Here is a 15,104-nt window from a genome sequence, read left to right as displayed (position 1 = left end):
TTTGACACATATCTTCAATTATTAATTCAATAAAAGTTAAATAAAACAAAAACCTGTATTGACCTTTTAACTCTAGGTATCACTGGAAAAACCCAATACTAAATCACAAACTGAACTTGGAAAAACACATTCGGTTATAACCAGCTCTTCTGAGGTCCATTACATTTTAACGGGTTCAGCAATAAATAAGGTATGGTATCATGTTTATATATGTGGATCTTTCACATGACGGTCAAGGAAATTTTTACATTCGATTAAAATCGTTGCTTCTTTGTCCGACAACCAGTATTGGATGAGCAGGAATGTCCTTAGTTAAATATTGTGGAAGCTATTGTCTTCATTCCTCATACCAAACTCCCTTCCCTAGACACCAATTCCATCACCCTCCCTAACCACTGTCTGAGGCTGAATCAAACTGACCACAACTTTGGTGTCCTAGTTGACCTAAGGTGCACTTCCAAACCCATATCCTCTCCGTCACCAAGACTGCCCACTTGCACCTCCATAATATCAATCATCTCCACCTCTTCATCAGTCCATCAGCTCTCCTGGCCAGCATCTCACCTTTCTCTCTCCATAAACGTCAACTCATCCAAAATTTTGATGACCATGGTCTAGCTTTCATCAGTCCCACTCATCCATTACCCCTGTGCCTGCTAAGCTGCATTGTCTTGCAGTCCAGCAAGTCCTTCAGTTCAAATCTGTCATCCTTCTGTTCAAATCACACTGTCACCCCTTCTCTCTCTGTTGCTGCTACTTCCAACCCAATATACCCCCACCTCCGAGATCTCTGCTATCCTACAATTCTGTTCTCTTGTACAATACAATGTCTATTGCCTCATCATTGACAGTGGTGCTTTCAACTGAGTGGTTCCTAAATTCTGGAATTTCCTCCCTATGCTTCTACATGCCTCTACCTCTCTCCTTTAAGATACTCATTAAAGCATACCTCTGTGAGCAGGCAACCTGCCTCAATGTATGCCTTGGTGTCAAACTTTGCTGGATAATAATACTGCAAAGTACTTTGCAGTATTATTAACTTAACTATGCAAGTTGTTGCTTTAAGATGTATCACCATTTTTTTCTTTTTTACATGGAAGCTCAGAGATGATTCTCAAAAGAAGATTCAGATGGATGAGGATCCAAAGGGAATGCTATTAGAAAGATCAGGAGTTGGAGTGGAACAGTGTTTAACAGAGATTGATTTTACTGAACCATGGAATACAGGGGCCAGCACATCATCCAGTAAAAGTAAGCCATGTGATTTTAAAGTAGAAACAAACTTTCTTCTGGGACCTCATTGAAATGTGCAACACTGTCAAGGGTCTTGAGAGAGTAGACACTAAGAGATTGTTTCCCTGGCTGAGGAATCTAGAACATGGAGGTGCAGTCTCGTAACAAGGGGTTAATTGTTTAGGAATGAGATGAGGAGAAATTTCTTTACTAAGATGGTTGTGAATCTTTGGAATTGTCTGCTCTAGACGGTTGCGGATGCTCCATCGTTGATTATATTTAAAGCTGGGTAGACAGATTTTTTGTCTCTTGGAGAATCGGAACACATGGGGAGTGGGCTGTAGAGTGGAGTTGAAGCTCAAGAACAGCCATGATCGTATTGAATGGCAAAGTAGGCTTGAGGGGGCCGTATGTTTTACTCCTATTTCTTGCATTCTCTTCTGGAACTGAATATCTTTTCCAGTTTTTCATAAACAATAAGATGCAAAACCAACAGTTGAGCCACAAACTTACAAACATCCACAGGATGTGAATTAAACTCTTTTAAAAAATATACTTCATGTATTTTCATCTCATTTGTGTATTCATTTGAATATTATTGCTTTGCAGAATTTCAGGTTTTCTTATTTGGCATGAAGGTAAGATAGCAGGATGTCTTAATAACAGAACAAATGTCGGCGCTCCGTGAAAGCAAAACTTAACACAAGAACAAGTTTTGCTTATCGAACGCTGACCCTTGTTCTGCTATTAACACATTCAGCTCTCTACCTTTATGCCGCTGTCACCACCATCTTTAATTTCTAGCACTACCATTAACACTTCCCTTGTCTGGTATTCCATAACATCTTTGTCAAATCTCTTCTGAGCTCCCACCTATCTCTTAGAACTCAAAGAATTCTTAATAAATTTGTCAAATACATTTTCTCTTCCTTAAATCCTGATAACTCAGCTTGATTGTATTATGATTTTCTATGGCTGAGTCTTCCCTCACCTGATGCGGCCAGCCATTGGCCGCTGGCAGAATCTTCCTGTCCCACCGAAGTCTATCAGCTTTTGCATGGCTTCCTGCCCCGCCACCAGGGAACCTGCCGTGAGATGCTGACTTCGGCGAGACCAGAAGATCCTGCCAGTGGGAGGGGCTGGAAAATCCCATTCTCTATTCCTGCTATTACTTTCTTAATGGATTCCAGCATTTCCCAGTGATCGGTGTTAGGTTAACTAGCCTATAGTTCCTTGCTATCTGTCTCCCTCCTTCCTTGAGTAGAGGTATAACATTTGTGACTTTTCAATTTGCTGGGGCTTTTGCAGAATCTTGGGAGCTTTGGAAGTTTGCAACCATCTACTGTCTCTGCAGCCACTTCTTTTGAGACCCTAGGATATAGGCCATCAGGTCCAGAGAACCTGATGGCCTGTCTTTGGTCCCATTAGTTTTTCTAATATGTTTTCTCTAGTATTAGTATTGTTTCAAGTTTACCCCCCACCTTTTACTCCTTGATTTTCTACCATCTTCTAGGGGCGGCGCAGTGGCTAGCACTGCTGCCTCAAGAGCCAGGGACCCGGTTCATTTCCAGCCTTGGGTCACTGTATGGAGTTTGCACACTCTCCCCGTGTCTATGTGGGTTTCCTCCGGGTGCTCCAGTTTCCTCCCCCACTCCAAAGATGTGCAGGTTAGATGGATTGGCCATGCTAAATTGCTCCTTAATTTTGGGGGATTAGCGGAATAAATTCTTGGGGTTACGGGAATAGGACCTGGGTGGGATTGTTGTCAGGCTCGATGGGCTGAGTGGCCTCCTTCGACACTGTAGGGATTCTATGATAAAGTGAAGACAGATGCAAAATATTTGTTCAAAGAGTCTGCCTTTTTCTGTTTTCTCATTATTAATTCGCCAGTCTCATCCTTTGTAATTGTCTTTGTTTCAGTTTCAAACATTAGTTTCAGACCTAAGTTTCTCACCTTCAAACTGAATATGAAATGTTCTTATGTTATGATCACTCTTTCTTTGAGGATCTTTTGCTATGAGATTATTAATTAATCCTGCCTTATTATACATTCTCAGGTTTAAAATGAGCTTTTGCCTTGTTGGTTCCACAATATATTGTTTTAAGAAGCTGTCCCAGATACACTCTATGAACTTGAATTCAAGGCTGCATTTGCCAGTTTAATTTGTCCAATCTATATTAAGATTAAAATGGTTCCCATTACTGTTACTCTCCTACAAGGCCACATTATTTCTTGATTTATATTCTGCCCTAAAGTTTGGCTACTGTTGGTTGTCCTATGAGATACTCCCACCTGTAACTTATTTCCCTTGCTGTTTCTTATCTCCACTCAAACTGATTCTACATCTTGCTCTCCTGAGCCAAGATCATTTCTCGCTACTATACAATCTCACCATTGATTTAACACCACTCCACCTCCATTTCCTTTCTTCCTATCCTTTTGAAATGTCAAATACCTTTCCTTCAGTTTCTCCTGAAATTTCTGGTCTTAAAGTGTTCTGAACTCCAGGTCTCAACTTTTCCTCCTATTGGACTGTTGCTCTAGATTTTAACCTTTCTTCTTTGGTTTTTAACTCCAATTCTCAAATTTGATCCTCTGCTACCTGCAGCACCAAATATTGACCTTTGTCAAACCCCATCTCCTCAAGGTCTTGAGCTCTTCCCATGCCTTGGCCTATTCCTTGGTTTGGACAACTTGTGTAAAGTACAGGAAATTGTGTTTCGCAAATGAAGCCCCCAGAGTACCTCAAAAATATCACTCACATCATTAGTGTGATAAATAAGTATAACTGCTAGATAAATAACAATGGTAGAAGTAATGATTGCAATTATGCTTCATAGGAACTTGGGAAATAGGAGCATTCAACTAGATCATGGCTGATTTTCTCCCTTAATGCCATTTTCCCTCACTATATCTCCATATCCCTTGATGTCTTTAGTATCTAGAAATCTATCGATCTTTGCCTTGAACATACCCAATGTCTGAGCCTCCACAGCCCTCTGTGGCAGAGAATTCCCAAGATTCACCACCCTCTGAGTGAAGAAATCCCTCCACCTTGGAGTCCTATAGTATCCTGAGACTGAGTCCCCTGGTTCTAGAACCCCCAGCCAGCAAAAACATCTTTCCTTCATCTACCCTGTCAAGCCCTGTAAGAATTTTATGTGTTTCAATGAGATCACCTCGGATTCGTTTAAATTTGTCCAGTCTCCTTAATCTCTCCTCATAGGGGAATCCCACCATCCTAAGAATCAGTCTGGTGAACCTTTGTTGCACTCCCTCTATGGCAAATCTATCCTTCCTTGGATATGGAGACCAATACTGCAGGCAACAGTGCCCGTGTGGTCTCAAAAGATTCTATACAATTGCAGCAAGACTTATTTAATTTTATATTCAAATACTCTTGAAATAAAAACTAAGATACAGTTTGCCTTCCGAATTGCTTGCTGCAACTGCTTTTAGTTACTCATGAACAAGGACACTTAGTTTCCCTTTGGACATCAACAGTTCCCAATTTCTCATCATTTAAGAAATACTCTGTATTTCTGTTTTTCCTACCAAAGTTGATAACGTTGTTTTTCCACATTATGTTCCATCTGCCATGTTCTTGCCTACTCACTTAGTCTGTCATTATCCCCTTGAAGCCTCTTTGCATCCTTCTCACAACTCCTATTCCCACTAGTTTTGTGTCATCAGTAAAGTTATAAAAAAATTCATTTGGTCCCTCACATCTAAATCATTGATTATAGATTGTGAATAGCTGGGGCCCACACATTGATCCTTGCTGCACTCCACTAGTCATAGCCTGCCAACCTAAGAATAACCCATTTATTCTTTGTTTTCTGTCCATTAACCAATTCTCAATCCATGCCAGTATATTACTTCAAATCCCATGTGCTCTAATTTTGTTTACTAACGTTATGTGTGGGACCTCATTGAAAGCCTTCTGAAAATCTAAATACACCACAATCACTGGTTCCTCCCCCCCCCCTCCCCCCCACTTCTATTCTGCTACATCCTTTTAAAACTCCAACAGGTTTGTCCAACTTGATTTCCCCTTCATAAATCTGTGTTGACTGTGCCTAATCCTGCTATTGTTTGCTAACTGTCCAGTTATCACATCCTTTTTCATAGATTCGAACATGTTAGGTGGGCACTAGTCAGTTCAATTTTATATACCTTGAAACAGAGGTTGTAATAATCTAACACATGACAGCTAATTTGAGAAATTGAATTTGATCCTCTGCCATTTATTCCTGTCTTTGTTTGAACCAGTTTGTGTGCCAATTATTATCAAATGCTCTTTGTTTGAAGGAAACAAACAGAATTCCATCTGTTAATATCAGTGTCGCTTGAATGTGTTTGGTTCAAGGACAGTTTTAAAGCACCCCTGGGATGTGATCTCCATTTTGTACAATGTCCAAGAAAATTCAACCTTTTACCTTAAAGATAAAAGACAATTTATATGTAGTGCTATACAATGCCTCACCCTCAACAAGACATATTTGAGGGCTGCAGTCAGCAAGGCAGACAATTAAAAGTAGTGGGGACAAACTGGTTGCGGAGACACAACTGGTGCCGACAGCCTATTGAGTTAAAGTCAAAGGACCCTTGCTTCAAGTAAAGGTTGCTTCTGTCATACTTGGCAGGGAAATAGACCCAGGCTGATTTCTATCAGAAGATCTCCCAGATCTGGCACTGTGGGGACCCAGAAGGTTTGCTCTCTGCTACTGTCCCTGCCTGCCCAATTCCCATCAGGAGCTAAAATCTGGTCCAAGGGCCTGAAAGTCCAATAGTATTATGCCTATTTTACAGTCATGAAAAAGCTGCCTGAGCATCCAAATTGAGAGGCAGAGTGTGCTCATTTGCTGCTGAAAGCGCACCACCATCCCTATTGTATCAGATTGCTCTTGTCGACATCCAGGATGCATACAAACCTATTTAAAATAATGAATCCTGCATCCATTTTATAATCTTTTTCTCCATAATGGCCGATTCCAACACCTAAGTCATCATGTGACAAAATCACTCAACAATTCATGGGACGTCAGATAATGAAGGGCCCTTCAGTGTTATTTAAAATGCTCATGAGATAGGTTAGTAGCCGGTTTGTTATTTGAGGCTGCTGGTTAAATTCAGGGCATTTGAGGGTTTTTTTATGACTTAAAGTTAACTCCCTTTGACTGCTGTGAAGATTTTATCGTTGCTGCATTGTATTTGGCAGTCTTTGCTACAGTTGCACCATAGTCAGTCAGGACGGCCTGTGAAGCAATGAAATTCCTAGGCCATAACCTTTTGATTTTATGATGTGGAGATGCTGGCGTTGGACTGGGGTGGGCACAGTAAGAAGTCTCACAACACCAGGTTAAAGTCCACTCACCTGATGAAGGAGCAGCGCTCCGAAAGCTCGTGCTACCAAATAAACCTGTTGGATTTTAACCTGGTGTTGTGAGACTTCTTATCTTTGATTTTAATGCTGTGAAGTAGATCCATGAAATATTGAAGTGAAGTTAATTTTTTTCAATGTTTCCTTATTATGGATGGGGCTATGAAGATATTTTACAGCAATGATTATTGTTCAAATGCACAGGTTACACTACTGTCTGGAAAAACCTTTTTCTGCTTTAGTGTTTTGTCGGCAGAACCCTTTAAACATGCATAGTCCGGATTTCCTGTTTCCAGTGTATATATTTTTCCTATTTTGGTGGCTATTTTGACCAATTTCATTTGCATCAAAGATAGTGCTTAATCAGTGCATTAATTTGCATTGTTAAATCACCAAAACATAGGTTAAAAGCCAAAACCTTTACAGATCAACCTCGTATCTGAGAAAGCAGGCATTAAATAAGGAGAGCCTAATCTTAATTGTCCTCCACTTGGTGGAGGTTTCCCACTGGTCCCCAACTTTGGTCTCCTATTCTCATCCGCTCACCAGGCTCTCTGTGGGAATCTGCATTTTTAAAATTTCAATGAGCCACTACAGTTAAGATCAGCAGGGCATCTGCGTCCCTGGCCTTGCCAATGTTTTCCTGTCTCCCTATTCGTATCGAGGTCACGGAGTCTTAAAGGGTCATTGAGCTTGATGGAGCAGAGAAACTGGGGCCTAAATCTTCCGGTCACACCCACCGGGGAAATCGTTGCGCGAGGGATGGTAAATATGACGGACAAGCCAAAGGTCAGTTGACCTCAGGCAGGAATTTCCTGTCCCAGGGCGGGCGGGCCCAGACAATCCCACCCTGGGTTTTGTGCTTGAGTTTTATTCTGGCGAATGAGTTTTTATTCTACAGATCTTTCTAACTGCAATTAACTTTTTACATTAAGAATACATGCATAATATCACTTCCAGCATTGATGAGCAAAAACCAATTTCAAAAAACTCAATAGAAGGGGAATTATGTTTTATCGGATGTCTCAAAATCCGGGAATGATAAACTTGCTGTAGGTGACAAACTGTTCTGTGAACCATTTTAATCTCAAATGCTTTTGTTTCGTATTTATTACAGATAATGGCTTCACTTTAGATTGTGCCAAAACAGAGAAGAGGAAAATGAAAGCCAGAAGAGAAACTTGACGCTGCCTTTTTATTCGTGTAAATGGTTCAGGTTTTTAATTCTGATATCATCACCAGTTACTGCTAAATTAGCTTCAAGCGTTCCGCTGCAGGAAGCATTGCACTAAGTCCATAAAATGAACAAAGGGACAAAACAGTAGGAAACTCTGGTCTAGTCATGGAAACCACAGAGCAAAGGAAAAGGAGTAGTTGAAGCCAAGTGCTTATTGTTACTGAGGGGTGAAATTCAGCCACAAAAGGGATGTATTTCCTACGTTCCTTGTAGATTTTTCTATTTTAGCACAACATGGGATGCAAAGTCGCTTTGCCAGTAACAAGCAGCCTCGATTTATGGCAGTATAGAAACAGGCTAGGTGACATTGTTTTTTAAAATGTTGCATTTTTAATTGTAATCCATTTAAAACTGTCCATGTTCACCTCATGTACACAGGAACAGATGTGGTGTGTCTTATTGTGAAGCTGTACTTAAAACTAACCATGCCTGCATGTCTGTGTCTTAAGTCATAATACTGGTTACTTGCAGGTAGGATCATACTCAACAGTGTTGAGGTGTATATGTGGAGTTACCTGTCATTTGTCCACTGTCAGTTCATAGCAATATTCTAGCACTTCAGGTATTACTTAGTAACCTTCTTGTCCAGATTTACTATTTAAATAATTTTGCAACTTTTGGGATGAAAACACCGAATTTATTTTTGCAAACTGTGCAGGGGAGCCATAGAACCCCAACCTACTCAGCACGTTATGTATCTTTTTGTCAGTGGTGCCAATGCTTTCACTTTGTTTATTGACAAATCCTTACTTTCAAGTTTAAAAGTGCTCTATATCAGTCAGACTGATTTATTTCTAAACCCCTGTATCAAACAAAAGGGGAAATAATCTCCAAAGTTAAAGTAAATACTAAAGTCTAATATTACCTGATTAGTTGATGAAAGGATTCAATTGAACATTATTCATGGGAATATCTTATTCCAATCAGAAGAGAATCCTTGGATTGGCATTACAGTTATTGATCTAAGTAACATTAAAGATCAATATTTCCAAGAAATGTGCTGTCATTTCAATCAGGGTTGCTGTACAAGTGTAGTAGTGTAAGAATAAGTATTAGCTGAATCGGGGCCTTCTGAAAAGATCCACTTCTTTTGCTCAGTTTTGTTGCTCTGAAATGTTACCATTTCAAGATGCATTAAGATAGTTTTCAAAAACTGTAAGCATCAGTCACAGGCACTTAAACTTAGGATATAATGATCTGTTCATTGCCTTCTGAAATCTAATGTCTTTTTCCATTAACTTTTTTAATTAATAGTTTATTTCATTTTCTAGTTTCATCCAATGTGTTTACACTAAATTAACCAGTGAGCATTAATATGACAAATAGTGTGATATTTGGTGGGATGTGACAACTAAAGGTGTAAGGATAATTGTTTGAACTAAAGGGATTTATTGTTTATTGCTGTGTTGGGATCTGACAACATCGAAACCTGAGTTGTTGCAAACAAAGTATAAAAATGTCAACAAGTATTCCCAACAGTATTGTCTATATGAAGGCTAGAGCACCCACATTAATTATCTTGCAGAAAGTGAATCAGCACCTGTAACTTCCCTAGGTGTATACCCTGTGTATCATTTGCTTGAATATTCAATATTAGATATAATCCTGTGTAAGATAGGGGTGAATTTCCAATTTTCTTTGGAAGATAATTCAGTTATAGGGCAATCTGAAATCAAAGCAACATCGTATTTTATGTGAATAGCCTACTAGTTAACAAACAACCAATACCTCCTAAACCAATATCCTTAAATATAGCATTTACTATTTGCAAAGAGCTAAACTATCCAGAATTATGAAGGTGTTTGCTACAGTTGCTCACCCGTTACATTTTTTTTCACAATCAGTGATAATGAACTCGTGCAAGATTCTGAATAACTGCATGAAAGATGTTTTTTCCAGCGAAACAACTTTTTAACTGTCATGTGGTGGCCAGATTAGCCTTAATGATGACTTAACAATTTTATAAGGAGAAGATTTAACAGTTCTCACCAGTGTTCTTATAAGATAGTATTTCTTTCCTTTTTATAACTCTTGGAGTGCTTTATTTCCTACCCCTCCCCCAACAGCAACGGTTTATATAGAATTACGATGTACTTCTGTGATATATTTCTTTCAAAATGTCATCTGACTTCAAATCTGCTGTGAAGTTTTATGCCTGTTTTGCTTTAGCTGAATATTTGACTTTTATTTTGTAAACATCTTGATGCAATGATAATTTGCTGCATCAATTAATAAATTAAATTTGAAATGCTTTTGTAGCAAACAACGATAACAGTTTAGGACTGTCAAGAGGTGTTTTATTCAAATCTATATATAATTATAAAGTCCAGTTAATGCATCATTTCTCTGTTCCAGTGACTGATTTGGTTAACAGGACAGATGCAAAGTGAACCACTACAAAAGTCATTCCCTTACTGCTTGGGAAACTTTAAAATGGCGCAGGAATTTGCAACACATCAGATTTTATGGTTGGTTTACACTGGACAAAAAATTTCATAAGGGAATTACATTTTTGCAATATTGAAGTTACTTTTCATATTTGAATTCTGGGTTTCTGAAGCTTACTGATTTCCTACTTGTAAAAAAACTGAACAGTCATTTGGTTAAAGGTAGTCTAGAAACAAGTTGCTGGTCTTTTGATAATATGGACATTTTTTTCAGTATAAGTCTGCATTACTGTATAATATGTTTGCACTTTATTATAGAGTTTGTGCGATATTTTTAGTTTGTGTTATAATGAATGTTCAATGTTTCAACAATTTGTTCAAAAAAGCGAGTATTTATCATGAGGTAAATACGCTACACAATGGGGAATAGTGGAACACACAGTTTATCCTTTTCATAAGATAGACCTGCATTTCATGAAGGTCTTAAAAAGGATAATAAAAAATATCTTCATGATAGTTAACCACGTGTGTGGTGTAATCATTGTGTTATGTTAATTTATGTAGAATAATTGTTTTAACAAACGTTTCACAATACTTTGGGAGTATTTCTCAAACTTTACATATATAGCTGTGAAAGTGGAATTGTACAGTGGCATTGTGATTTGCAATACAGTGACTATGGTGAAGGTATTCTCAGCATATGCTGGTAAATGTTTGATCATTTTTTAATGTGTAAGGAGAGTGATATTTTATTTGACAGCTGATATTAAAAGTCTCATCTATTTCGGTATTCATTTTATTAGACCTGCATAAACTGCTTTTCAGAATTACATTTGAAAAACACTTCACTAAACATCAATTGGCCTACTCAGGCTCTGTTTAATAACTTGATGAGCTGTGCTGCGTGCCTTTAAAATATATTTCTCACCATTGAACATCCCACGTTCAATCCTTGAGCTGTGCTAATTAACAGATCGCAACCAAGATGATGGTAGGAGCACTACAGTTAACCTCATCTTTGCAAAGTGTTGGATGACATAGCTCATGAAAGTCTGCTGATGAAAAGATCAGGCTCAACTGTAGTTGTCCCTGTACTCAAATACCCTATCTGCACTCATTCTCTAAGCTGACTTTTGAAAAGTAGCCACTGAGGCAAAGTGCGAAAGGCTGCTGGTGCTCTGGGAACTGTCTTTTCGAGTGAACCTGTGCCCTCAGGAGAAGAGGAAAGAAAATTGACAGACAAGAACTTAATCTTGCCCATTTTCATTAATGAACTACACAAGAATGTTGTCAACTGTTAATATTCTTTCATCACTACCACAAACGTCATCAGAATATACAGATATAGAAAATAACGTGACGTAGGTCAACAAAAGCCAAGCTGTATTATAAAAGTATCTATGCCTCCTCAAACAATACACATTTTCTTTGAAACTTCAATTTAAATATTTTGAAGCCAAAAGGTAAACTTGGAAGATCTTGTTATTTTTAGGTTTGTTTTAACTGATGGGAAATATGTAGAAACATGTTGGGATCATGCAGTATTGGTTTGACGCTCAAGAGTCTATTAATTAAAACTGAGGACCTGCCCTATTAATATGCATATATACATATGGGTATCATGCCATTCATTCGAGTACCTGAGGCTATCAGTTTGTGCATCTACCATTTTAAATAAATGGCAAAATATGTTATCAAAAAGCAAGTGAAGTGCTTGTTCTTTGTTAGGTAAGCTGCTTGCCTGACATTCTGTACTGGGTGAACAAAAATTTCCTCCAACTAAACATTGGAAAGAATGAAACCATTATCTTTGGTCTCAGCCAAGAACTCTGTTCCCTAGCTACTGGCTCCATTTCTGTCCCCGGCAACTATCTGATGTTGAGCCTGACTATCCACAATCTTAGTATCCTATTTGATCACAAGATGAACTTTCAACCATCACCAAAACTGCTTACTTCCTACCTCCATAAACATTGTCTGACTTGATCCCTGCCTAAGTTTCTCTGCCTTTGTTACATCTAAACCTGACTATTCCAATGTACTGGCTGCTTCTCTCATTTTACCCACCAAAAACCTGAGGTCATCCAAACTTCTGCTGCCCAAGTCAAGTCCCATTAACCCATCACTCCTGTGTTACCTAACCTACAGTGGCACCCAGTCAAGCAAGGCCTCAATTTTGAAATTCTCAATTGTTTTCAAGTCCATCCATGGCCTAATTCCCTCCGTTCCTATCTCAGCCCTGCAACCCTCCCAAGATATCTATGTTCATTTAATTCTGGCTTCTTGAGCATCTCCAAATTTTAATTGATCACCATTGGTAACTGTTGAGCTGCATAGGTCCTGAGCTTTGGAATTCCCTCCCTAATCTTCTCCCTTTTTCCTCCTTTAAGACCTTCCTTAAAATTTACCTCTCACCAATCTTTTGGCCATCTGCCGTGATATTGTCTTATGTGTGTCTCGGTGTCTAATTTTGTTTTACAATGCTCCTGTAAAGTCCCTTGGGATGTTTTATTGTGCTAAAGGTACTGCACAGTTGTTGTTGACAACTAGACCTACGTATCAGTGTGTGGCATGAAACAATTATTTTTTCAGGATCTATTTAACAATTACATACAACCATCACCAAAAGCTCTGACTAATATTTTAGCCCTGCGTCTGGGTAGGGGAATTAGATGCCATTTTGCCCAATTTGGACATAAAACGGTGGCAAAAATGGCTAATGGGGGACAGCACAACCTCCTGTGCTCAAAAGGCACCACGGAAAGGTCCACAACATATTCATTCAGATAGTCCATAGGCCTTCCTAATGGAAACTTGAAACAATGCTAACCTAATTAATACATAGTAATAAGGGTCCTGGTTATGCATTATAGGCTAGTGTTGGGGGGGGGAGGGTGGTTTTGGGTTAAAATTGTGACCATCTTAATTGATACTTCAATGTCCAGTAGTTTTGAAGATAGAGTTTGGGGAAGTGCTGCAATCTTTGCAGGATTGGCTTCAGTGCAGTGATGGAAGACTGATTAGTTGAAGTTTTTAAGGCTACCAAATGAATATGAAGAGCAATAGCAAGAAAAGCAGCACAGAACTGGAGAGGCTGTTGGAAAAGAGCAAAGGAGGGGATGGCGCAGGAGGCATGCTAACATGGATCTTCAGGAATATCAGGAAATCCTTTGGAATGCTACCGCTATAACTCAGTTTGTTGTGCACAGTTCCATCAACAGATAGTGAGTGGCAAAGTGACAAGAATTCATCACCTCCCAATGGAGGTTGGCAACAGGAAAGAGCTGTGGGATGTGGAAAAATAGGTTTCACTTTCCACACATGCGCTTCGGTAGAGTTCATGTTTTCTGTTACCAACTTGGAATTTTCAATCATAGGGAGACTCCTGTTCATTCAACTCACCTGCGACTGCAGGCTGGGAATAATGCAGGTCTGTTCCTGTTTTCCTGGCAATAGGAGTGATGCTTTCATAATGTGCAAACCCTCCCATTGGGTCAGAGGTTAGAAATGCAACAAGCTTTAAAGCATTGATCTGAAATGTTAATTCTGTTTCTCTTTCCACGCGTAAGGCTGAATATTTTCTGTTTTTATTTCAGGGTTCCTGCATCTGCAGCATTTTGCTTTTAAATTACCAGTCTTCTATTGGTCATTAAACCAGTGCAATTTAAAAAATGACATTGACAATGGATAGATAAGCAGATGAAATTTAAGGGAGAGAAGTGTGAAATGAATGATTTTGGTAGGAAAAGTGCAGACAAACAAGATAAAGTAAAGGACATAGTCTAAAGAGAGTTCAGGAGGAGAGGAACCCAGCTGCGTATCGTCATAAATCATTTAAGGTGACAGAACAGGTTGAGGGCATAGTTAATATAGCATATGGCATCTTGGACTTCATCAGTAGATTATCATAGAATCCCTAGAGTAGAGAAGGAGGCCATTTGGCCCATCAAGTCTGAACCGATCACAATCCCACCCAGGCCCTATTCCCGTAACCCTCGTTTATGCTGCTAATCCCGCTGACATTGGGGTCAATTTAGCATGGCCAAACAACGTAACCTGCACATCTTTGGAGTGTGGGAGGAAACCATGCCGACACAGGGAAAAAGTGCAAACTCCACACAGACAGTGACCCGAGGCCGGAATTGCACCTGGATCCCTGGTGCTGTGGGGCAGCAGTGCTAACACTGTGCAGCCCTATGTATTTGAAACCTAAATCATAGAATCCCACAGTGCAGAAGGAGGCCATTCGGCTCATAGATTCTGCACCGACCTCAATCCCACCCTATCCCCATAACCCCATGCATTTACCCTAACTAATACCCCAGACATGAAGGGGCAATTTAGCATTGCCCATCCACCGAACCCGCACAACTTTGGACTGTGGGAGGAAACCCACGCAGACACAGGGAGAACGTGCAAACTCCACATAGACAGTGACTCAAACCAGAAATCGAACCCGGGTCCCTGGCGCTGTGAGGCAGCAGTGCTAACCACTATGCCACATAGTGATTCAGCCTCAGCTGGTGTATTGCACTCATTTCAAGGCAGCACACTTAAAAAGCCATATTTAGAAAGGGTACAATAAAGATTCACAAGAATGGTTTCAGGAAAGAGGAACTTCAGATGCATAGAAAGATTTGAGAATGAGAAAATGGTGTCAAAGTAGACAATCACTCATGATTTAGTTGAATGGCGGAGTAGGCTCAAGGGGCTGAATGGTCTACTCCTTTTTCTTAAGTTAGAACTGTTCTTGGAAAAGATGCTTGAAAGGATATTTAATATAAATATTCAAAATCATGAGGGTTTGGAGAGAGTAGATAGAGACTGTTCCTGTAGGTGGAAGGAGTGAGAATTAAAGTGAGA

The 15,104-nt window shown here is 39.5% G+C and overlaps 1 protein-coding gene across 2 annotated transcripts in view; it reads left to right on the top strand.

Annotated features, from left to right (window-relative positions):
- LOC144493697 (uncharacterized) overlaps positions 1–11,022 on the top strand; it is an 85,967-nt gene extending 74,945 nt beyond the window's left edge. Inside the window, exons 10-12 of one of the 2 annotated variants that reach the window (XM_078213054.1) lie at positions 77–190; positions 1,101–1,251; positions 7,735–11,022. In XM_078213054.1, coding sequence (XP_078069180.1) covers positions 77–190; positions 1,101–1,251; positions 7,735–7,802 — 333 coding nt within the window. In that variant the 3' untranslated portion in view covers positions 7,803–11,022. The remainder of the gene's footprint in view (positions 1–76; positions 191–1,100; positions 1,252–7,734) is intronic. The other variant, XM_078213055.1, reaches the window with a different exon arrangement.
- Positions 11,023–15,104: the final 4,082 nt, after the last annotated feature.

This window comes from Mustelus asterias, chromosome 5, assembly GCF_964213995.1.
Source record: "Mustelus asterias chromosome 5, sMusAst1.hap1.1, whole genome shotgun sequence".
Lineage (NCBI taxonomy): Eukaryota > Metazoa > Chordata > Chondrichthyes > Carcharhiniformes > Triakidae > Mustelus > Mustelus asterias.
The sequence above is the reverse complement of the archived record's forward strand: the minus strand, read 5'-3'. Positions and strand labels throughout refer to the sequence as shown.